Here is a 23,110-nt window from a genome sequence, read left to right as displayed (position 1 = left end):
AAAGATCTGTTTGGAAAAAGCTCATCTGTGTTCTTGTATTTTTCTCCTGTCCTTAGGTAAACCACAGTAATTAGTTTTACTAACTGTCAGCTTTGTTGTAAAATAGGAATGATAAAGCCAGTAAGTAAAGGTTCTTGCCTTGAGGACTGACAACCTGAGTTCAGTCTTTGGGACCCACGTGATGGAATGAGAAAACCAACTCCTGCAAGCTGTATTTTGACCGCCACATGTACGTTGTGGGGTGTGTACCCACAGAGGAACACATGAATATAAAGAAGCAAATTTAATAAAAATTGGAACCAGAGAGATGGCTCAGCAGTTCAGAGCACTGGCTGCTTTTCCAGAGGACCACGTTTGATTCCGAGTACCCACAACTGCATTTTCAGGTGCGGGGGATCCAGTGACCTCTTCTGACCTCTGCGGGCACTAAACACACATAGTGCCCAGACATACATGCAGATGAAGCACTCATATACTGCTGGGCGGTGGCAGCACGCCTTTAATCCCCGCACTCAGGAGGCAGAGGCAGAGGCAGAGCTCTGAGCGTGAGGCCAGCCTGGTCTACCAAGCAAGCTCCAGCCAGAACTGCACAGAAAAATCCTGTCTTGAAAAACTAAGCCAACCAACCAAACAAGCTCCCAAAAAAACAAAAACCAAAAAACAACATTCATACACATAAAAAAAATTTTTTTAAGAATTTTACTTTAAAAGTAACAAAAAATTATAAGTCATAGTAAAATCTGGGCTATAATAGTGTTTATTGATTTTTTTTTTACTCTCATTGTAGATAATAATGAACATTTATTATATCTAGGTACAGATTTTTTGATCTGAGTACTATCACCAAACCCATTTTACAGACCAAGAAATGGAGACTCATAAGAATCTTATCTGAGACTTCATTAGGAGTAAGTGACAGATGGGGATTTTAATCCAATGACGGGTCCAGTGCCCAGACATGACCTCCTTTTAAAGGCCGCAATGAGATCTCTGTGTCTCTGCTCTTGTACCTCTTCCTGCCACCTGTTCCCTGATGATAACGTGCCAGGGGGCTGAGACTTCATGGAGAGTTTGGGGGTACCAGACAAGGAAAGACAACAGCTTCTGCTAGACTCCAGACTGGACATCCCTTGAAGTGGGGTCCCAGGCAGGCAGAGCTGGAAGCATACCCTGGCTCCGACCCGGACTTGTTTTCCGTTTAAAGTTTTTGTTTTGGGAGTAGATTCACAGGAAGTGAGTGGTGAAGAAACACACGGGTAGGCCCCGTGCGTGAGCTCCTCAGGTTCCCCAGCTTCAGTTCCCCATCAGCGCTTTGTGGAGACCAGGACGGCGACACTGATGTCATACACGGAGCTGCTTCTTCAGCTCTTACAGTGCACATGTGTGTGTCTATGCTAGTCTCTCCCATGGGCAGGTTTGTGCACCTCCCTCCACAGTGAAGATTAGACCTGTCCCATCCCAAGGAGCTCTCTACTCTCTCTCCCTCCTCTTACCATGTCTGGCAACGACTCACTTCTTCCTTGTCTGTAATTTGGCCATTCAAGAGAGCTGCATAAACGGGATCCCACAGCATGCCATCTTCCGAGGTTGGCTTTTCCCACTCAGCGTCACTTCCTGGGCAGCCACCCTCCTCCATGCTGAGTGTACTGCATCATGGGCTATGGCCCGGTTTAACCATCCCCTCACGGAAGCGTGTTCTGGATGTTTCTGGTTTAGAGCTAGCGGCAGGGAGCGTTCAAGTTCCAGTCTCTGAGTGTGAGTATTCATTCCTCTAGGATGAACAGCCAAGAGCCAGTTGCTAGGTCACATGGTAAGCACGTGCTGGAAGTTTTAGGAAGCCATGAACTCTCCTCCAAAGTATTTTATATTCCCATCCTACACTGAATCTGTTTAGCGTTGTTGTTGTTGTTGTTGTTGTTCTTCTTCTTCTTCTTCTTCTCCTCCTCCTCCTCTTCCTCAGTAGACTAGACTGGCTCTCTATCCTCCCGCCACAGCCTCCCGAGTGCTGGGATTTAAAGGCATGCACCACCACACCCTGCTCTCTACCTTATTTTTTGAGGCGGGGTCTCCCACTGAAGAACCTGGAGCTCACAGATGTGTCAAGACCAGCTGGCCAGCAAGCTTCAGGGGTCTTCCTGTCTCTGCCTCTGCAGCACTGAGGTTACAGGCCTGTGTCAGCGAGCCCAGCTTTTGTACATGGGACTTACATACAAAAGGACATTTTTGTACTTACGTTCACATGGGACTGAGCCATCTCCCCAGCCCCCGTTAGTTGGTATTGCACAGCACAGAAGAGTCCCTTCTGTTTATACTGTATCTTTCCCTGAATAGCTGTCTATTTACCCTGAGCATGGCATCACAGACTACTGACTTTACTGTCATCACTGTCACCTTTAGCTCGGACGGTCAACCTTTCCCGGATGCGGCCTGTAGGAGCCACCTACGCTGGCTTCTCTTGTCCTTTGAGCACTTCCTTATTTCAGCAGGAGACACTCCAGTTTCCTCTTTCATGCCCCAGACCAACCCTGCCATCAGCCATTTCTCCAAGCGGAAAAGCTACTGCTGGCTCCGTCCTGGTGCTTGACCCATTGCTGCAGGGGAGGCGTGTGTCCCAGCCTCCAGCCCCTGTGTCCTCTGTCTCCTGTGTTTTCAGATGAGAGCCGTGGGGGCAATGCTGAGTTTTGTGACGCCCTGTTAGTTGCTACTCACACATTCTCAGCTTGGTGGATGCGGGGCGTTTTACGAGCTCAACGATCCAGGGACTCTCTGCTCAGGCTCTGCCTGGCTGCAGGAGCCTAGGGGGCTGACTCCGTCCCTGGAGGCGGGGTGGAAGCAGATGCCGCAGTCTTTTGAGACGCCCACCAGGCAGGCCATTTGGAAATAAAGCTTCTTTGGCTGCCAGCTGAGCTCTGTCTCAGAGGGGACCCTGGCAGATGGCGACGCGCCTCTTGTTACTGGCATTATCGCTGAAGTTGCTCTTCCTTCTTGGAAATAGAGGGTTTATTCAGCTCCAGTTTGTTACCATGGGTTGTCCCAAAATGATGAAGGAAAATTCAGGAGGCTGCCAGGGGCCGGTTGGATTTGAAACATTTGTATTCAGCACAGCAGACGCTCTTGGCTACAAGAACAGTTTCTAGACGTGATGGCGACAGGGAAAAAGAAATAAATAGTAGGACAGAGAACTGCCCCATGAGAGATAACAACCAGGCTCAAAAGAGTCTCCATCAAACGGGCCAAGCAAAACACAGCCAGGGAGACAGGCCTGCACCTGGAATGCTAACCGCCAAGAGTGGACCCTGTTCCCAAGATAGCGGCAACCTGGTTCAACCAGCGGTTCACAGATGAGACCGCGAAGCAGCCATTTGTAAGGACTGAGTCTGGGGATAAGTACAAGCTGAGGTCATGTGTTGCTGGCCACAGAGGTCCAGCAAGGAACAACATTGCACCCCAGTCTGTGGATGTAGCAGAACATAGGGAGGCTATCTCTGGCTTTTGTGGTGGGGCTCCGGAAGCCCTTCATCAGAAGATGTTTTCATTCACTGCTGAGATGCAAATTCAAAATCTGTCAGGCAGGGATGGGCGATGCATCTCTTCAGTGGATCCTAGCTGCTTAATAATGTCATGGTTTTCTTAAGGCAGGATCTCTTCTAGCCCGGGCTGGCTTTGAACTTGGTGTTGTAGCTGCGAACATCCTTGAACTTCTGATCCTCCTGCCTCTACCTCTTAAGCACTGGGATTATAGGTGTGCGTCACTATAAACCCAAGGTTTTTCTGTTTGCTGAGCAAGTACTCTACCATCTGAGCTGTATCCCAGCTCTGATAGTTTTGTGACAACTGAAGTGTTCACATGGGCCACCTGGCGTCCCCAGCCTTGACTTGGCTGCTTCTTTTTGAGAAAGCCTGACCACAGCAGGAAAGGCTTTCCCAGAGCTGGGAACACAGGCCTTCCTATTGATGGACAACAGTCCGTGCTGCTGGTCCTTGGGGTGGGCTTCAATTCCTCCAGGACCTCCATGACATTTTACACAGGACTCACCAGCCATTCATTTCTTCATAGTCAGAGAGGGTGTGAAGTATGTAGACTAGCAAATGGGAAACTTGTGAAAGGAGAGTAGAACGGTGGCGTGTTTAAACGTGAACCTGGGGGGCAGGATGCCTTGAATGCAAGATGTCTTCCTCAGACTCATATTCTGCACATGTTCTCTTGCTAATGTGAAATTTGGGGAGGCTCTGGCACCGTCAGGAGGTGGGGCCTAGCTGGCAGAAATCAGTCACCAGGGACCGCTGCCATAAACTCTGCCATGCTCTCCCTCCCATGGTGAGCTAAAACTCTTTCAAATTGTAAGCCAGGGCCAGAGAGATGGCTCAGTGGGTAAAGGCATGTGCAGCATAACTGGATGACCTACTTCAGTCCCTGGGGACACACATTAGCGGAAGGAGGGAGCCAACTCACAGGACTTGTCCTCAGACCTGAGGCACGCTAAAATCAACGAATCATTTGGGTAAATAAATAACTGTCAAACATTATAAGCCCAAACAAATCTTTTTCTTCTGTGACAGATAATTTGATCGTAGCCCTATGGGTGTGCCTTATATATTGCAGCTGTGCAGAGGATGATGAAGATGGAATCCTGGGGTGGAAACAGACCCAAGAGAGCCGGGGCTCCGTGGAGGAGGCCAGACAGGGCCTGTCAGAGCACTGAGGCAGTAGGACCGCCCTATCCACTCCACTTCCCCTGCATACTCAAGACCCCACGAGGCAGCTGTGGGCTCCAGAGAGCTTGTAAGAAGGTGACTTGATGGAAGCGTTGCTCTGATGCTGTCAGTGCCTCTGAGTAGCCTGAGAAGCTGAGGGCCACTGCACAGTTTATGGGTGTGTAGGGAAGTGTAAGTCCGGGTTCCTGGTGACTTGTCTGGAGGGACCCATTGAAAACTGACAAAGGACAAGAGGGGCAAAACATGGGTCTGAACTTGCACTGCTCTTGGCCTGACCTTTTCGAAGCCTTCTATAAATCCGATCCATATTCAGTTACCTCTGGATAAGCAGCCCCTGCCTGGCTACTGAGGTAGACACAGTTAGTAAGCCGTCCGGATTACACTAGCCTGTCTTCTGGAGTCTTCCAGGTCATTCCCTGAAGAAAAACGAGAACAGGGAAGATTCTTTGGCAGTACTTTGGGGAAGATTATTTTGGGCAAGGGACTTTGAGATCTTTCCAGCCATTCCAAATGAATCCTCTGAGGCCAGTCATGTCAGCTCAAGCGTGTCTATGAGAGCCAAGGGACACAGCTCGTTCATAAAGCCCTCTGGCCAGCCCGATGCTGGCTTTATAGAGAAGGAGGTAGAGCAGAGGGACAGTGGGGTTGGATGCTCTGTCTGCTCTGCCACTGAGAGGGTGCAGGTCACAGCGTGGCTGACACAGTCCGTATTTGACTGTCACTGGTGCTGGACATGGGGCGCCAGCAGTTGAATTTAAGGACCTTCAGCGTTGCCATCAAGACCCCATCTCTTTAGACCGCTCTGGTGTCCGGCTTCTTCCCACTGTGTAATCCCAGAGGCCCAACCCCTCTCGTGGTCTGTGGTGTCGATGAACAAGGATTCACAGGAAGCAGATGAGGGGCTGGGAGAGTTCAGAGGTTTGAGTAAGACTGGGGTCTGCTGGGGTGTGGCCTTGGAAATCCACTGTCTGAGAAACAAGGTCATGTCCAGTCTCAGCAACCTTCTTCCCAAGAGGGCTCTTCACAAGGAGCATGTGGGAGCATGAACACATGCCACGCCATTCGCAGATTCTTCTGCACATACGGGTCTTCGTTTGTGTAGCCACCTGTGCATGTCCCCCAGAGAAGGAAGCCCGTAGCTTCCTTAAATCCTCCAAAGGCTGAGGATAAACAGCGTGTGTAAGTGTGCGCTCTGGATGAAGGACACGTGTGTGCAGTACATGTGTGTACATGTGTGTGTATGCCAGAAGTCAAACTCTTTTGGCATTCTTCATGTGCTATTCATATTTTTTTTTAATTTAGATTTTTGTTTTTGTTAGTTTGTTTTCAAGACTGAGTTTCTCTGTGTAGCCCTGGCTGTCCTGGAACTCACTCTGTAGACCAGGCTGGCCTTGAACTCAGAGATCTACCTACCTCTGCTTCCTGAGTTCTGGGATCAAAGGCGTATGCCACCACTGCCCAGTGATCTCTCTCTTTCTCTCTAAAAGCATGGTTTCTCATTGGCCTAGAACTTTCCCATTAAGGAGGCTGCCTGGCCAGCGAGCTCCAGTGAGCTCCTGTCTCTGTCCCTAGCACTGGGAGGTCAAGGTGTGCCATCAACCCATCTTTTTACATGGGTTTGAGGTGTAAATGGAGCCCTTCATGCTTGCACGGCAAGCAAACTATCTACTGAGCCATCTCTCCAGCCCCAGGAAGAGGTCAGAGGGTAAAAATACCTGCTTCCAAGCCTGACAACCTGAGTTCAATCCCTAGGCCCCACATGGTATCTCCAGCTGAGAGGAAAAGGCTGAGGGGCTGGGAACATCCAGAGAAAGCACTTGTCTCTAGGAGATTTTTTGTTGTTGTTGTTCCTCATCAGATGACTGTGCAGGACAGACTTAGAGCTGAGACAAGACAATGGTAGGCAGGAGACCACATTTTGCATATAGATGTGTGTGTGTGCATGTGTGTGTGCGTGTGCGTGTGTGTGTGTGTGTGTGTTAGGACCCCCAGAAGATAAATTTGGGGCAGTTCCTGGATCTCTTTCTTTTTCTCAAACCTCCCCTTCTCTGCTTTTCCCTATTAACATGGCTCCTTTAGGCGCTTTTAATTGGATTGTTGAGGACAGTTGACTGAACCCAGCTTACTGAGGCGTGGGTCCTAAGTCCGCTAAACATGCTGACAGAGGGAAGCTCTAAAGGGAAGGTCAAGGCCTAAGGAGCTACAGTTTGGGGTTTGATAAAGGCCCAGAGAGAGAACTAATTTCTCTGTTGTAAGAACATGGCTGAGCTTCAAGAGAATCAGGTATGGTCATTGCTGTAGTCCAGGGAAGAAGGCCCCAGATGCTGGGCCATAGCATGAGAGACAGTGAGGCTCTCATTGTGGGGAGTTTGGGTTAGAGTCTTTGCATAGTCCTGGGGGTGCTGTGTCCCGGAGCCCTGACTGGGTGTGGCCAGGGAATGAAGAAATGACAGAGGCACAGAGACACATACTTTGCACATGCTAGTCACTATCTCACACGCAGGCTGCCGAGGAAGGCTTTGCCTCTCCCGTGGGGCTGAGACACGGCGGTGCTCATGTCAACAGTACATTCACTCGCTCAGGCCTTCCTCCCCTCTCTACCTGGAGTGCCGGTTCTTCTGTTTGGGCCTTAAAAGGCCTTTTCAGCTCTAGCTGGAAATCATCAGAGGCTTGAAGGCCTCAGCTCAGTCTTCCAGGAGAAAGAAGATACCTGGAAACTACAGAAGCCGAGAGATTGCCCTATATGACACCCAGGTGGGCTGTTGGGGGTGGGTTCTCGTGGGCCACCAGAGAGTGTTCTTGGCTAAGAAGAACCAGCTGCTTCCCCACTTTCGTGTCTGTGAAAGGAAACTGAGTCAGTGCAGAGTTGCTATTTCTGTATCAGAATCAGAGGGAAATTCATTCCAACCTTCCCAGTAATCCTGGCCTCTGTTCTGAGATCAGCCTCCATCCGGCTGACTTTGAACTGATTAACAGTATTGATTTTATGATAAAATAGTAGGCCTTTAGAACTCTCTATACGGCTAGGGATACTGCGCATTACAATCTTTTAAGATTTACTTCATTTCCTTTTATGTGCATTGGTGTTTTGCCTGCATGTATGAGCCCACAGAGGCCAGGAGTCATCAGATTTCATCCCCTGGAACTGCAGTTACAGATGGTTGGAGGCCATCATGTATGTGCTGGGAATCGAACCCAGGTCTTCAGGTAGAGCAGCACATACTCTTAACAGATGAGTCATCTCTCCAGCCCCATAGCCTTGGTTGTGCTGAACTCACTTTGTATACCAGGCTGGCCTCAAACTCACAGAGATCAGTCTCTGCCTCCCAGAGTGTTGGGATTCCAGCTGTATGCCACCACCGACTGGCTATAACTTCAATCTTTTTCTTTTTAAAGATTTATTTATTTATTATGTATCCAAACTGTGTTTTGTATGTACACCTGCACACCAGAAGAGGGCGCCAGATTTCACTATAGATAGTTGTGAACCACCATGTGGTTGCTGGCGATTGAACTCATGACCCCTGGAAGAGCAGCCAGTGCTCTTAATCTCTGAGCCATCTCTCCAGCCACACAACCTCTATCTTAAGAAGCGAGTTCATTCATCGTTTTTCAGGAGTTCACCCTACAAACCACTGAAATGTTGCAGGGATCCTGAGTGTGGCAGAGTCCATTTCTTGGCTCACAGAATTGGGGCCTTAGAAATTCAACAGCCACTCAAGTCACTCAGTGCCAGTGGCTCTGCCCCTGTTTGTTGTCCCATGATCTTGAAGAATGAGAGCAGAAGAGCGATCAAAGCTTTCCTACCATGGGAAGCAGCTTCCAGAACCAGGAAGTGGGAAGGGTACAAAAATGTGTTGCCAACTTTCGCTGGGTCCTTTTTATACCTGACGGACCTGAGTCTGTAAACTAGAGTTTGAATTTCACGGCTGCTGTTTGGTGGAAAAGAATGTTTGTGGGGGACTCTGGGTAAGAGGTAAATTTCTCTCTACCTCACTCAAAAGTTTCAAGGAAGAGGAAGTACCAGAAAATGAAGAAAACATAGGCTAGGAAATTATCCATTATCTGAGTAAAGGCTGGTGAGCTGCTGTTATGTTAGTAAAAAAAAATTTTTTAATTGTTTTTTTCAAGACAGGGTTTCTCTGTGAAGCCTTGGCTGTCCTGGACTTCCTCTGTAGACCAGGCTGGCCTCAGACTCAGAGACCCTCCTGCCTTGCCTCCTTGACTGCTGGGACTACGGGCTTACCGCACCGAGCCCAGCTGGAATGAACATTCTTAAGCAGAAGCTGTGCCTCAAAGCCCAGTCCAGTTCTCACCGGCAGGCAGGGTGGAGCTCCTGATCTTAACCTTCCAGCTTTCGAGCTGAACTCAGGTATTTTGTTGCTCTGGGTCCCAGTCTCTGTATTTCCTACCAATATAGACTTGCTGGGAAGCCCTTGGCCTGTTTGTGGATGTTTCCTTCTGAGATGGAAACGCACCGAGAAACTGGCCCTGCTAGCCATGCTCTCCATCTAGCTACTTAAAAATGGAAACTCCAGGGGCTGGAGAGATGGCTCAGCTGTCTAGAGCACTTACTGCTTTCCCAGGTGACCCCAACAATGGACTCCTGTGGTTCATAACTGCCTGTAACTCCAGACCAGACCTGATGCCGTCTCCTGGACTCCAAGGGCCCCTGTACTCACCTGTGCACAACCTCCCCCTCCCTCATATACACACATAATTAAAATAATTATTTTAAATTAAAATAAATCTTGAGGCTGGAGATGGCTCAGCAGTTAAGAGGTTGTTGCTTTTGCAGAGGACGTGGGTTCAGTTCCCAGCACCTACGGCAGCCAACGACCAGCAGTTCTAGGGGATCTGGTGCATTCTTCTAGCCTCCTTGGGCACTGCACACATTGCAGATTACATACATGTACAATAATTTAATGGTGGTGGTGCACACCTTTAATCCCAGCACTTGGAAGGCAGATCTGTGAGTTCGAGGCCAGCATGGTCAACAGTGAATTTCAAGACAGCCAGGGCTATACAGAGAAACCCTGTCTTGAAAAAAAACAAAATAAAAAACAAACAAAAAAGAAAGTATATTACTCCTATTCTGTCAGCCTTAGCCTTCTTTGTTTAGGACTAGCCACTGCTTTTCTCTCATGGCTCACTCTCTTCTGTACTTACCTTGGATTCCAGGGAAGAAAGGACTGATCTGTGACAAGGGAGGACACTGTTTGTCCCCACGACACCCCCAAGCAACAGCTGATGCTCCAGGATGAGATCACCCAACAGCACCCCATGACAGGAAATGGCCCCAGAGCGGGGCGAACACTAGACGCCTCTCGGTGTTCATGTCAGAGATGAGACAGCTCAGATCGCAGGCCTGACGAGATGTCATCTATGCAAACCCAGCTCCCTCGGTTCCTTTTTCCGTAAAAACCGGAAGTTCCGCCTAGCCCCTTGAAATGGCCTGCACGCGCAAGCAAGGGAAGGGGTAGTCACTGAGCCCCTTTATCCGTTTTCCCCAACATGACAAGGACAAGTTAAAAGGGCGTGAGAAAGGTCAAAAGCCCATCATTTCCCAGCTCTGGCTTAGGGCTCTCCCTGGCTGAGCGTCAAGAATTTCATCGCAGCTGACCAAACTGCTTGCAAAGGAATCTCTCAGAAACAAGATTATGAACTAAGTTTACAGGGCTGGGATTAAAGGTATGCACTATGATACTCAGCAAAAAGACTCTTTTAATTACTTTACATGTATTTACCTATTTTGTGTATAACTTCACGTGTGCATGTGTGAATGTGACGTCAGTCGTGTGTCCTGACCCGTCTGTACTTTTTTGTCTGTATGCCATGTGTGCATTGCACATGCAGAACTCACTGACACGCTAGGTGAGCTAAGCCATAAAGAGACAAACACTGCGTGACTTCATGGTATCTGGGATCAAATTCAGACACAGTTGAGGTCAGAGGCTGAGGGCAGGGAGGGGAAGGTAGTCTTTAATGGGAACAGGTTGTTCGCAATGACAATAAAATCCCCGCAGGGATTGGTGGGGTAATGGGTAAACACCACTGTAAACGTACTTAACGGTACTGGAAACGGAGGCAGAATTCCAAGTTCCAGATCTCCCCCCTCCCTCAAAAAAAAAAAAAAAAAAAAGGAAAAGTTGACATAATGGGAAACAAAACGAAAAAAAAAATACAAACTTCGAGGGAGAAGACAAAGTGATAGAGTCCTCACCACCACACAGCCATGAACTGTACCCATGCAAATGACGGTAACGTCCGTTTACTTCATGTGTACAAGTGTTTCTGCTTACATGTAAGCACACTGCATGTGTTCCTCCAGAGGGCAGCAGAGGGCACCAGATCCCTTGGCCCGGGCGGGCCATTAGCAGGCTTGTGGCTGCAGGCACCTGCAACTTAGGTCCTCTGCAAGAGTAGCAATACTCTCAAGTTCTGGGCCATCTCTCCAGCCCCGAGATTTATTAACATTTAATTTTGTGTGTATGTGTGCCTAGCTGCATGAGACCCTGGGGGTCAGAAGAGGACTCTGAGTCCATTGGAATGGGGGTCAGAAGTGGCCATGGGGGGGCCAGAAGCCGTGGGCAGTGAGGACTTAACCAGAAGCATCTTTCCAGCTTCCATCCCCATCTTTTTTCCTTGCTTTGAGACTGTAGCCCTACTGTGTATCCCAAGCCGGCTCCTGTCTTAGCATCTTCAGTGCTGAGATTACAATGATTACAATAATTATGATACCTGGCTTTTGATACTTTTTAGGGGAGTTGGGGAGTCCTTTGAGAATGTAGCTCAGCTGGAAGAATGCTTACACAGTACACACAGCCCGGCATAAAACTGGCACTAGTGGTACATGCCCATAATCCTTCCATTTAGGATAGTAGGAAGATCCAAAGTCATTCTTGGCAACTTGAGTTCAAGGCCAGCCTGGGCTACATTTAAAGTAAGATCATGTTTTGTTTTGTTTTGTTTTTTTGAGTAAAAGAAGGAAAAACAAAAACAAACCTAATTTGGGCACCCACCAGATTTTTGGTGCTTATCTGGCCCATATGATACACTTGTCATGTTCCTTATGAAAACACATTAAACATATTCTCATCACGGAGAATTTGGAAAAATTTTAAGTACAGAGAGAGGAAAAAAATAAGCAACTACCAATGCAAAATATTACTATCCTTACCACCCAGAAATAACACTGCTCACATCTTGATCAACAGGGTTCTCATTTTTTTTTATAGTGCATACTCAGAAGCACGGACTTCAGGATCCGTAGTTCTATAACCTGTCTTACCAGCAATACCATAAACATTTTCTCCCCTCTACAGCAGTCGATATAATGGTACAGGTTGGAGAGAGCTTTCATAATTTTGTGGAAGAGCTTTCACTTTTGGAGTTTTCTGCATCGAGGTCTTGCCATTTAGCCTTCACTGACCTGGTGCTCAGGACATAGCCCAGGATGGCCTTTAGCGTCCTGTGTGGACCACCATGCTTGGCTGGACGACTAAGCTTTTTAACTCAGTTTTCTGTCCTACCTAAGCACCGGTCAAACCACCCACTCTGTTCTCCTCAGTCTGTCTTAGCTGCTTCCCTCCTACCTGCTGGTCCCTCTGCACAGACCCTAGCTTCCTCTACAGCTTTCCTGTACGATGCCTTTAGGCTGGGGTACAGCTCAGCCTTAGAGCACTTGGCACCCACAGGCTGTGGCTTGGACTGCCAGCACAGCCGGAAAGGGCGGGATCGGCGCAGAGGTGAAGGCCTAGTTAGTACTTAGAGGGGGAGTGTTAGGTATCGCATCTGAGCATTATTTTAAGATAAATGACATCTTTGTTATGACACCGGTTGGCATCGAATTCACGTGACACCTATACTTTCATTTCTAGAAAAAGGCAGGCCCCAGCTAGCATGAACGTGGTCGGCACAGACGGTGCTTGCCCGGGAGTCCTGGATGCTGTGACATCCTGGTCCATCACATGGCCATCTGAAAGAGGTAGAGATCTTGGTCATCAAAGGAAGCCCCGCCAGCAGTTCACGAGACCCATAACTCAGCTGGGCTTGATGAGGACCACGGGCCTGCAGGATCAGCAGCAACAGCTACATCGGCTCTCACTTGCCTGAAGACCTTACACCAAAGCCACAGACCCACTGGCAATAACTGTCCTTGGATTCTTTCTTTTCCTTTTTTTATTTTTTTGAGACAAAGGTTCTTTTGTTTTCTCAAGGTGTAGCCTTGGCTGTCCTGGGCTCACTTTGTAGATGAGGCTGGCCTCCAACTGCCTGCCACTGCCAGTGCTAGGATTAAAGGCATGTGCACGACCGCATTCGCTCCCTGTACACTTTCTATTCCAATGCAGACCATGGTTAGGCTCTGGTGAGGGGACATCACATCTTGGGCTCTAAAGGAAGAAAATATGGTCCCCATTCATCTGATCATTCTACCCTCATTTGCTGATTTATCTATGCACAGCATCCAGGGTGCAGTGGTAAAGAAGCAGGCCTTGTGCCGGGAGTTTTCACCTTGTAACAGGTGAAGCTATGTTTTTGTTTGCTTTGTGGACTCGCACATTCAACTATAAGAGTCCAGATGGGAATTGCTCAAGAAACGATACAACACAACAGTAAACAAACAAAACAAAAAGCCCAGCCACACAGAGTGGGAACATCACCAACCCCTGTTCTCTTATGTCCCGATGCCCTTGCCACTATCTTCTTCCCATCTCTAAGGCGAAGGGAGCTGTGAGCAACTACCATAGACCTTTAGGATGCAGTAAAAAAATCAGCCCTGGTGCCTCCCAAATTTAAACCTCAGCATTGAGGGTGGGACAGAGCAGTACAAGCAATCACCCCAGTTCGAGGCCAACCAGGGTTACTGGTGAGGCCCTATCTGAAAAGTTCACCAGTGGGGTCAAAGTGTCGGTGGATCCAAGGCTAGTGGTGCATTCCTGTAATATCAGCACTGTGAAGGCTGACGCAGGAGTGGTGGGAGTTGGCAGCGAGCTTAGACTACAGAGTAAGTTCCAGGCCAGCCAGGGATACAGATCAAAAACAAAACAGAAGTCATGTCTTAGAGTTCAAATGGCAAGGCCCTTTTCTGTTCACTGTCTCCAGCAGAAGCCTGCTGACCACCAGCCTCAAGTGGACTTGAGGGAACTCTGTAGCAGCATGACTGTTCAGGGTGAGTGTCCTTCACCCCACACCTCCTAAAGATCCGTTGTATCAGGGAACACATCCAAAGAAGCATTTCCCAGGGACATCCTATCCAAGGGAGCCCTTCCTAAGGACCTAGTGTCTGAGGGAGGACCTCCCAAGGATTCCTAGGCTCTATGTCCGCTAGAGTCCTTATCCTATTTTACGAGCTGAGGTCTGGCTGGCATCTCCTGTCAGGCCAGGAAGAAGGCCCTGGCAGAAGAGGTAGAAAGGGAGTCCCTTGGGCATCTAAAGGACCTGACAGGACTAACAACAGAGTTGCTTACCACAGCCAGGTAGAAAGGTCTGAGGAAAACAGTGAAGCTGACCATGCCAGCACCTGCACAGGGAACACTTCTTGGGCAGCCAGGTGCCATGGAGGACAGACCCACAGTGTCTGAGAAAGAAGAGACAGTGCCGTCAGCACGTTCCTCACTCCTCTTCCCCCCACCCTGCCCAGTCCTGTCCCCTCCAGCGGCCTACTCTTTTCGTGTATCACGTTCACAGTTGCGTCCGTAGAAGGAAGGAGGACAGGCACAGAAAGAGCCCAGGATGCATGTCCCTCCGTTCAGACAGCAAGTTTTATTAAGTAGCTTACCTGAAATGTAAGAGAAGTCGCAGGGCAGGTAGAGGGAGCCCATAAGGAAAGATTCATCTAGCACTCTGGCCTTCCCCTTCCCATAGTCCTCTGCAGAGCCTATAGCAGCTCTACCTTTCAGGGAAATAATCCTCGTTTTCAGACCAGGTGCCAACATGAGGTGGTATTAGGAGAGAAACTGAATTTCAGGGATATGACACACACTTACACACACACACACACACACACACACACACACACACACACACACACACTCACTCCTACCTCACTCACCTCTATACTCCAAGCTAGCACAACCCACCCAGCTGCTAACTCACACATCCACTCTCTTAGGTTAAGCGCTGAAAGGTTACGTTAGAGTCCTGTCAAGGGCCAGGACAGAGATGAATTAAGGCAAGCAAGTCTTACTGTTCTGTAGCCCCACGGAAGGCACAAACTGGAAGGAGCGGGCACGTCCTCGAGGTTCTTCCTGCTCCCGAGTGCTGCCACCTCTGCCCGCCAGGCCTCTTGGAGACAGGGTAGCCAGCTCACGGTGGCCCAGCCCTGTATTACACATTTCAGGACACATAAATATTGTTAGTGTTCATAAGAAAAAGACGCCCAGATGGGGACAGTGGCACACGCCTGTGATCCTAGAGCTCAGGGAGGCAGAGGCAGGTGGATGCCTGTGAGTTCAAGTCTAGCCTAGTCTACAAAGTGAGTTCAGGACAGCCAGGTCTACACACAGAAACCATGTCTAAAAAAAGGAAAAGAAAAGAAAAGAAAAGAAAAGGACCTCCCCACACCAACCACCACCAAGTGTGGTGATTTCAGCACTCAGGAGGCAGAGGAAGGACCTGAGTTAGAGGCCAGCTTGAGAACTGTCTCAAAACACTAAGGGCTGAGGATGTAGCTTATTGGCGGTGCATTTAGTGTGCATAAGGTTTAATCCTGGCACAGAGGAGGTGGGGGTGGAGCTGGGGCAATCTGGGAGTACCACAGATAGGTCAGGTTAAAGCCCCAGTACCATGAGAAGAAGTAGAACAACAAAAGTTGGTGCTCAAAAGAAAACAAGAAAACACAAAACTCAGCAAGATTTGGTAGTGAATTTGGAAGGTAGAGGGAGGAGAATCAGTTCAACGTCAGCTTTGTCTATATTGTGAGTTCCTGGGCAGCCTGGGCTATAAGGCCTTCACCAAAAACAAAACAAATGTGTACTGTGTGTGTATAAAACTCACTGAGTGTGATGGTAGCAGTGGGATTGGGGAAGACAGGAAGAGCAGAGGTCCCAAGACAGCCTGGGCTCAGTGACACCTAGTTTCAAAAACCCGAACCCCAACCCTACAGTGGTGGCACACACCTTTAATCCCAGAGCTTGGGAAGCAGAGGAGGCGGATCTCTGAGTTCAAGGCCAGCCTGGTCTACAGAGTGAGTTCCAGGGCAGCCAGGGCTACACAGGGAAACCGCTTCCCCCCAAATTCCTGAACCTCAAACAAAAGAAAACTCTCACCAGCTACGAGTCCAAATTCAAATGTGCTGGAAAGGGCCACAAGTAAGACCACACTAGGAAAAGGAAATTGGACAGCAGTTAGCCAAACAAAACATGCAAAACTGGAGTCTTCATCACAAGACCACAGGCCACCAAGGAGAACTTTCTTCTAGTGGTGCCTCCAGTGACAAAACTGGAACAGAAACTCCCTTTTTGAAAGAGCCGTGTGCTGATGACTCTATGGAGGGTGAATGTTTGTGATTGTACAGAGTTGGAAAGCTGCAAATTGGAAGCAAAAAATTACCTTGGGCTATGTTTAAAGACCATATGATGGCCTTTCATCGTGAACCTCTCCTTGTGTGACTTAACATCCTTTTGACTGTCCCACAAAAAACACTGGGATGAAGCAACATAGCAGAACACGAGCTCCTGAAAAACACTAACGCTGGCACCTCCCTACCTGACGTCTTCACTGATAGACAGTTTAATGCATAGATTTATACTTTCTTTGTTCTGTGGCTACCAAGGAGCCCTCCTAAAGGCATGCATGGCAATATGAATCTGTGTTCCTAAGTCATGGGCATTCGTACACAGCTCAGAAGAATGTCTCTTATTCTTTGGAACAAGAGCTGTTTTGCATTAACAAGTCCCCAACATCCAATATTTCATCACGTGTATTTCTTAGGCTCCACCCGTACATAGACATGATTTTAAATAGCTATAAAGCTAAAAAATTCTATCTTGCATAAGCTGCATGTTTTACCACTGTTCAGAGTCTGCATATATGAATTTTTAAATTGCTATGTGGGCTGGGCCTGGGGTAGACCACTTGCCTAGAGTGTGCAGGCCCTGGTTTGGTCCCCGGAACCACTGGAAAAAAACAAAAATACCGCCTCTGTCATTTGAAATGATTCCACGTTTAATTTGTTATCCTGAGTGGTTTTTCAAAGTCCTGAATTTGTCTATACCAGTAACTTTTAGAGGCAATCTTAATTCGGCTGTAATATTAATATTATTTATGCGAGAGAAAGAAAGCATTATTTCTCCAGCAGTCATTAGCACAATTGATGTGAAGAGCCAGCCAAGAAAAGTGGTTGCCTCTAAGCTTTACAACCTGGGTTGGATGCCCAGGCCCACATATGGCTCTGGTTCCACTAAGTCATCTTTTCATATCTCCAATCATATGTACACACTTACACACACACAAATAGTGAACATTAAAAAAAAATTGAATGTTTTAAAAGTTAACGGCAAAGTAATACATAACCAAGCACAAAGTTCAAGGTTCTTCAGAAAAAGCAGGAATGCTACTGTCAGGCTCAAACAAGAGAAAATCAGAGAGGGGTAGAACACTGTTTTCTGAAGCGTCAATCTCCAGCAATCAAAAATTCAAGGTTAGCTCATACCTGGCCGAGAGGCACGCCATCTTCCGAAGCTTGTAAAGATGTTGAAGGAAAACCATATTAGAGAGTGGCTTTGACTCATAAAGTCATCCCCAAAGCACTCTGAAGTTAATTTCACGAAGGGAAGGGAGCAGATTAAGAAGAAAGCTATCCCAGAGGAGAAAGGCATCTGTCCAGGAGTGTCTCTGAGAAGTAACAGACGAGACAAGGGGGGAGGGGACCTTTCTCCCTCTTGAAGGTTTGACCTTGAGAAAGGCCTTCTGAGGGCTCTTCCTTCGCCAGCAACCCTTGGGGTGGCGGGGAGGACCCTCCGGTGGGCGGGAAGACGGGAGCCCCACGCCCATTTTTGGGCCCAACTGCGGCGAGGCCAGGCGGAGAGCTTAGCCGACAGCACTGTCTCTTTAGAGACAGGTTGTCTTTTCCCTTGAAAAAGGGGGTCGAGGAGAGAGAGTCGAGTTACTCTACCAAGGTGATTCAAACACAGAGATTATTAATTAGGAAAGTCCAGACGCCGTGTGTAAATATGCAGGCACCTGATACTTCATTATCAAAATGTGTTATAGCTGTTCTTTCGTTTGTTCTTCGAGACAAGAACTTCTCTCCTTAGACCAGGCTGGCTTCGAACTCCCGCTGCCTCTGCCTGCTAAGGGCTGGGATTAAAGGCGTGCGCCACCACGGCCCGGCTCGTTACCAGATTTTCATTTCGGGCTCATCTTTTCACGAGAACTCCCTGGGGAGCCGGGGAGGCTCGGGAAGGAGCGCTGGCGGCCGCAGAGGACTTGTTTGGGTGTGGAGCAAGGTCAAGGTCGGGAGAGATTTGAGTCTGGGTGTGAGCTTGAGCCTTTTACAACAGCGGCGCCTGCGGGTGGGCGCGGGGCGAGGTCTGCCTGACGCTTAAAGCTTAGAAAGCAGGTTAGTAGATCCCTGGGTGCATCCGGGTCTCACACCAGCCCGGCGTGCTAACTGGATGAGTTGCGCTTTATTTATTTATTGGGCGGGGACGGGGAGGCCTTGACTTGTCTGTGGAGTTGTGTATCTATCTCTCTGTTGCTGGATGCTGGTCTAGGACACAACCCTCAGAGAAACACACCCCCCTGCGTGACACTCCCTTCGTTGAAGGCGCTACCGCAGTGCTCAGACGGTGGCGGTCACCTCCCCGTTTCAGACTGAGAGACCGAGGCTGCTATTCTGGTGAAATGGTTCAGCGCCGAGCGCAAGGAAGGCCAGCCTTCCGCCCTATAACCCGAGGACTTGTCCCATCGGGAACACTGTGCCTCCAGAGGACGGAGGGGACACCTGTGTGTGTCGGGGCGGAATGCCAACAGGGAAAGGGCCTTTGAGAACCGGAAGCCAGATGTGTGCTAATAGGCTGAGGAGACAAGACAAGGACCATCCATTCTACTTCACTGTTTTAGATTTATCCTCATATTCCCCTGAGCTGTCAGGTATCAGAAAGTGTGTGTGTGTGTGTGTGTGATCATGAAAGCTGGACATGGTGCCCCAGGCCTGTAATTCTAGGACTTGAGAACTAAAGGCAGGAGGGTTGAAGTGAGTTCGAGGCCAGCCTGGCCTTCAGAGTGAGTTTAAGACCAGTCTGTGCTACAGGGCAAGACTCTACTTTTTGTTTCTTCTTAACTTTTTTTTTTTTTTTGAGAAAGGGTCTCACTCAAAGACAGGCTGGCCTGGAGCGCTCAATGACCTTCCTGCTTCTGTTCTCCCAAATTCTCAGATTACAAGCATGTATCATCACTCAGAATACAAAACACAAAATACAAAACCCTCCCTTCTACTTTCGACATTGGCCTCTAACGTGGCCCCCAGCGAAGACCAAGACAGTGGGTGGGCCTGGGAATCCTGTCCATGCTCAGTCTCTCTGTCCAGCCTGCCTCAGTCTCTCTCTCCTCCCCCAGTCTCTCTCCTCCACCCCCCCAGCCCCCCACCCCGTCTCTCTCCATCCCAGTCTTTACCCTCCCCAAGTCACCCTATCCACCCACACCCCCAGTCACACCTGCTTCCAGCCACGTTCCGGGTTCCTAAAACACTGTCTGCATCTGTTATTTCCCTGCAGGCTAGGGCTCCTCATTAACAAGCTAATGGCTGTTTTCTCTGAGAACTCGACAAACAGAACTCATTCTGCATAGTCGCTAGTCCCCCGTTGGGATTTGTTAAAACCGGATTCCTGCATACAGACGGGAAGACTAGGTGTGAGGGGGGATGAACCAGGGATTTGTTTCCGTGTGGCTCACTTTGTTACTTTTCTACTATGTAGACATATTAAGAATTATTTTATCTTGGCAGGACGAGTTTCTACAGGGGCGCGTGTTAGTCATTTGCTGTTTGGACCAGCATATTTCACTGTATTTACTGGGTGTTTGTAAGACCTGGCTGGTGGTTCTTACTGTGCCCTTGAACTGGCTTCTTTAGGTTGAGTCTGAAGGTCATTTGCTCTGGGAAGTCCTTCCTGGCACCTTTCCTCCCTTCCCTGGCTTCCAGCTGAGGCCGTGAAGTAAAGAGCAGATCCTGGTAGCCGCTGCCCTGCCCCATTTCCTCTGGTTCCCACTAGGAGGTCTAGGCTGATAGCAATGTCTCCCTGAACCAACTAATTTAGGGAAACCCTCCCCCATGGGCCACCCTGTGACAGAAAGAATCATTAAGACATGGCCCTAGAGCCGGACATGGTGGCACACGCCTGTAGTCCCAGCACTCAGGAGGCAGAGGCAGGCAGATCTCTGTGAGTTCAAGGCCAGCCTAGCCTACAAATCAGGTCCAGGACAGCCAGCACTACACAGAGAAACCCTGTCTCAAAAAACCAAACCAAAACAAAATAGGAGCTAGAGTTAAGCAAGCCAGAGAGACAGTATTCCTGCCCCAAACCTGGGCCCTTAGAGTGGTTACGTTAGCAACCTCCTCTCAGCCACCTTACTCCCTCCAACTTTCTCAGCTCTTTCGAACAAATCTTTCTTTTGCCAGTCAAATTGATAAGCTCTTTACGGACCAGCCATTTTGGGCTGAGCATAGCGGGGGAGCCAGAAATTGCCAGCTGGGGCAGGCTCTGGCTTCCTTTCCCCATCCTAGTAAAGACAAGCCAAATACCATTTTAGTTGCACTCCCAAACTCCTGGTGAGGGGAAGGGACAGCTGTATCTTGACTGCTCACAGACATTGTCAGAGTTAATTGGCCTCAGCAGAGAGGCCGGCAGACAGGCCCCTTTGAGACAACTCTGAAGGCAAACTGGGCTGCAGGTGATTTTCAGAAGCTCCAGAGAGGCTGTGTCAGAGCAGGCCTTAAGTGGATTTGTATTCGACTGCTCAGAGGCATTCTTCACGTTCTCTGGGATTTTGAAATGGGTGAAATGCAAACGGAAGGTGGGAGGCTGGGTGCAGGCCCTAGCTGCCATCAGAAACAGGGTTAAAAGTCTGTCCTGAGCAGGGAGCAGATGTCTTGTGTGCAAATGTACCAGCCACATTGAGCTAACTCAGAGCCGACTTCTGGGAGTCAAGCCCAAGTCCTCCACAAAAGCAGCAAGCACTCTCAACTGCTGCCCCCTCTCTCAGGCTCCTTCCCCTTGTTTTCTGAGATGCGGCCTCCCACTTAATGTGGAGCTCACTGACTTGCTGAGGCTGGAAGGCCAAGGAGCTTCAGGGGTCTCTTGGCCTCTGACCCCCACCCCCAGAACTGCGGTTACAGATCTAAAGACGCCTGGCTTTATGTCATCGTTGAGCGTCACACTCAGGCCTGCACGGCAAGTGCTTTACTCTCTTGCCCTCTAAACTTAAAAAAGAAAGAAAACTTGAATTATGTATTATAGTCATAAATATTTACAAACAAGGGCGGGTGGAGTGAGGCACGCCTTTAGTTCCAGCACTCAGGAGGCAGAGGCAGACAGAACTCTGAGTTTCAGGCCAGCCTGATCCACATAGGACCTAATGTTAACGTCTTATTTCAAAGTATCACACAACCACCAGAATTCCAGAAGTTTGCCTCATTGCTCTTCCAGTCACCACACTCTCTGATTTCCAATGCCATAGGTCGGCTTTTGCACAGCTGTGAATTTTAAATGTGTGTTTGTGCACTTGCCTCTCGTGTTGATGAACCATTCATATTGTTTGTAGAAGCTGTATTGTTTTCAGTGTCTTATAGTACTCCATTGCCCTGTGTGTGTGTGTGTGTGTCTAGTAGTGAAGGCCAGAAGAAGGTAGAGTATCATGTTGTGGTGACTGTTAACCATACAATTATTGTGTTGCTAGCCCATAACTGCAATTTTGCTACTGTTATGAGATATAATGTAAAATATCAGTGTTTTCCAATGGCCTTTGATGGCCCCTGTGAAAGGGTCAGGAAACCCCTGTGAAATGGTCTTTCTACCCCAAAGGGGTTGGAAAAGCTGCCTTAAACCATGCGGTTCCCTTGGACCCCAGTTGGAGCTACGCATGAGGAAGCTGTGTACCCGAGTCTATTTTGGGCTGCTTGTAGATGAAGATACTTGGGCAAGTGAGTACTACAGGGCACAGGCCTGCCTGGAGCATCAGATGCTGCAAGATGTGTGTGTGTGTGTGTGTGTGTGTGTATGTGTGTGTGTGTTCCTCCACAGGGTCATATAGCCCAGGCTTAGGACAGCCCTGACCTCTGACTCTTCTGCCTCTACCTCCTGAGAGCTGGGATCACATGCACTGCTGCACTCACCTTGGAAGGTCGTTTTGGATCCACCCAGCCCAGTGAGTACAAGTGAGTTTAGTACAGTACCAGCAACTCCTTTCATAAGTGTGAACACATCCTGTATTAAAGTATCTCTTGGCTGTGTGTCAGATGCAACCTCCAATCGCGTGAAAACACTGACCCTGGGACCCTGCCCAGGAGTTAGGACCTCCTGAGGCAGAGGTGCTTGGTCAGGCTGCACCAGTGAGGAGCCGTCGCAGCTACCACTGTGCCAGGTTGTGCCAATTCCTGCATCCCGCCGTGTGGCCACCAGCCAGCAAGGCTGGCATTGGTAAAGCTTGTTAGAGATATGGCTGTCTGGCTCTGTAGTTGAGCCAGATGCTGGCAGCTTGGTGTAAAGGTTAGCAGGACACTCAGTTAGAATTTCAGATTAAGGACAAATAAGTTTGTGTGTGTGTGTTCTCAAAATAGCATTATTATTGTAATGTTCGGGAATGAACCCAGGGCCTCATGCACACCAGGAAGTGCTGAGATTACAGGGCCTGAGACCCCATGCTCAGCTTTCAGGGCTTTTGTTTGAATTTTGAGACCTCGTCTCAAGTAGCCCAGGCTGGCTTTGAACTCCTAAACTTCTGATATGCCTGCACCCACCTCCCGAATGCTGGGATTGCATGTGTGGATCACCTTGCCTCTTATTGGAGTGGGGGTATGAGAGGGTCTGGGTTAGCCTTGAACCTTTCGTAGATGAGGATGGCCTTGATCTCCTGACTCTGCCTCAAGTTCGGGTATGAATGGGTGTGTTTCCGGACTCCGGGTTCAAACCAAGGTGTGTGTGGAGCCCTTGCTGTTATAACCAGTTGGATTCCTGGGAGCAGATGTGATATTTTCCTGTCTGCCATCAGCAAGACTATTTCCCCAGGTAGCAAGCTCTCTCTAAAGACAACTTAAACTATGGGGTTTAGGGATACAACGAACAAGCAAACAGACAAGAATGAAATCTAGACTTTCAGTGTATTTTTCAAACATTGCAAAAACAAACAAACAACCCCACCACCACCAAACCGTTTACATTTGCTTCCTTGATCT

At 48.8% G+C, this 23,110-nt stretch overlaps 1 protein-coding gene across 1 annotated transcript; it reads right to left on the bottom strand.

Moving 5' to 3' along the window:
- Window positions 1-11,939: 11,939 nt before the first annotated feature.
- Window positions 11,940-17,453, bottom strand: Cripto (cripto, EGF-CFC family member). Its single transcript, XM_021647923.2, has 6 exons — window positions 17,372-17,453; window positions 15,987-16,039; window positions 14,906-15,040; window positions 14,383-14,497; window positions 14,187-14,296; window positions 11,940-12,694 (listed from the first exon to the last, which is right to left on the bottom strand). Exons 1-6 carry the CDS (start codon window positions 17,425-17,427, stop codon window positions 12,579-12,581), a joined length of 585 nt encoding a protein of 194 aa, XP_021503598.2. The 5' UTR covers window positions 17,428-17,453; the 3' UTR covers window positions 11,940-12,578.
- Window positions 17,454-23,110: the final 5,657 nt, after the last annotated feature.

The sequence above is a fragment of the Meriones unguiculatus genome, chromosome 6 (genome assembly GCF_030254825.1).
Source record: "Meriones unguiculatus strain TT.TT164.6M chromosome 6, Bangor_MerUng_6.1, whole genome shotgun sequence".
NCBI lineage: Eukaryota > Metazoa > Chordata > Mammalia > Rodentia > Muridae > Meriones > Meriones unguiculatus.
This window is presented reverse-complemented; position numbering and strand designations above follow the sequence as displayed.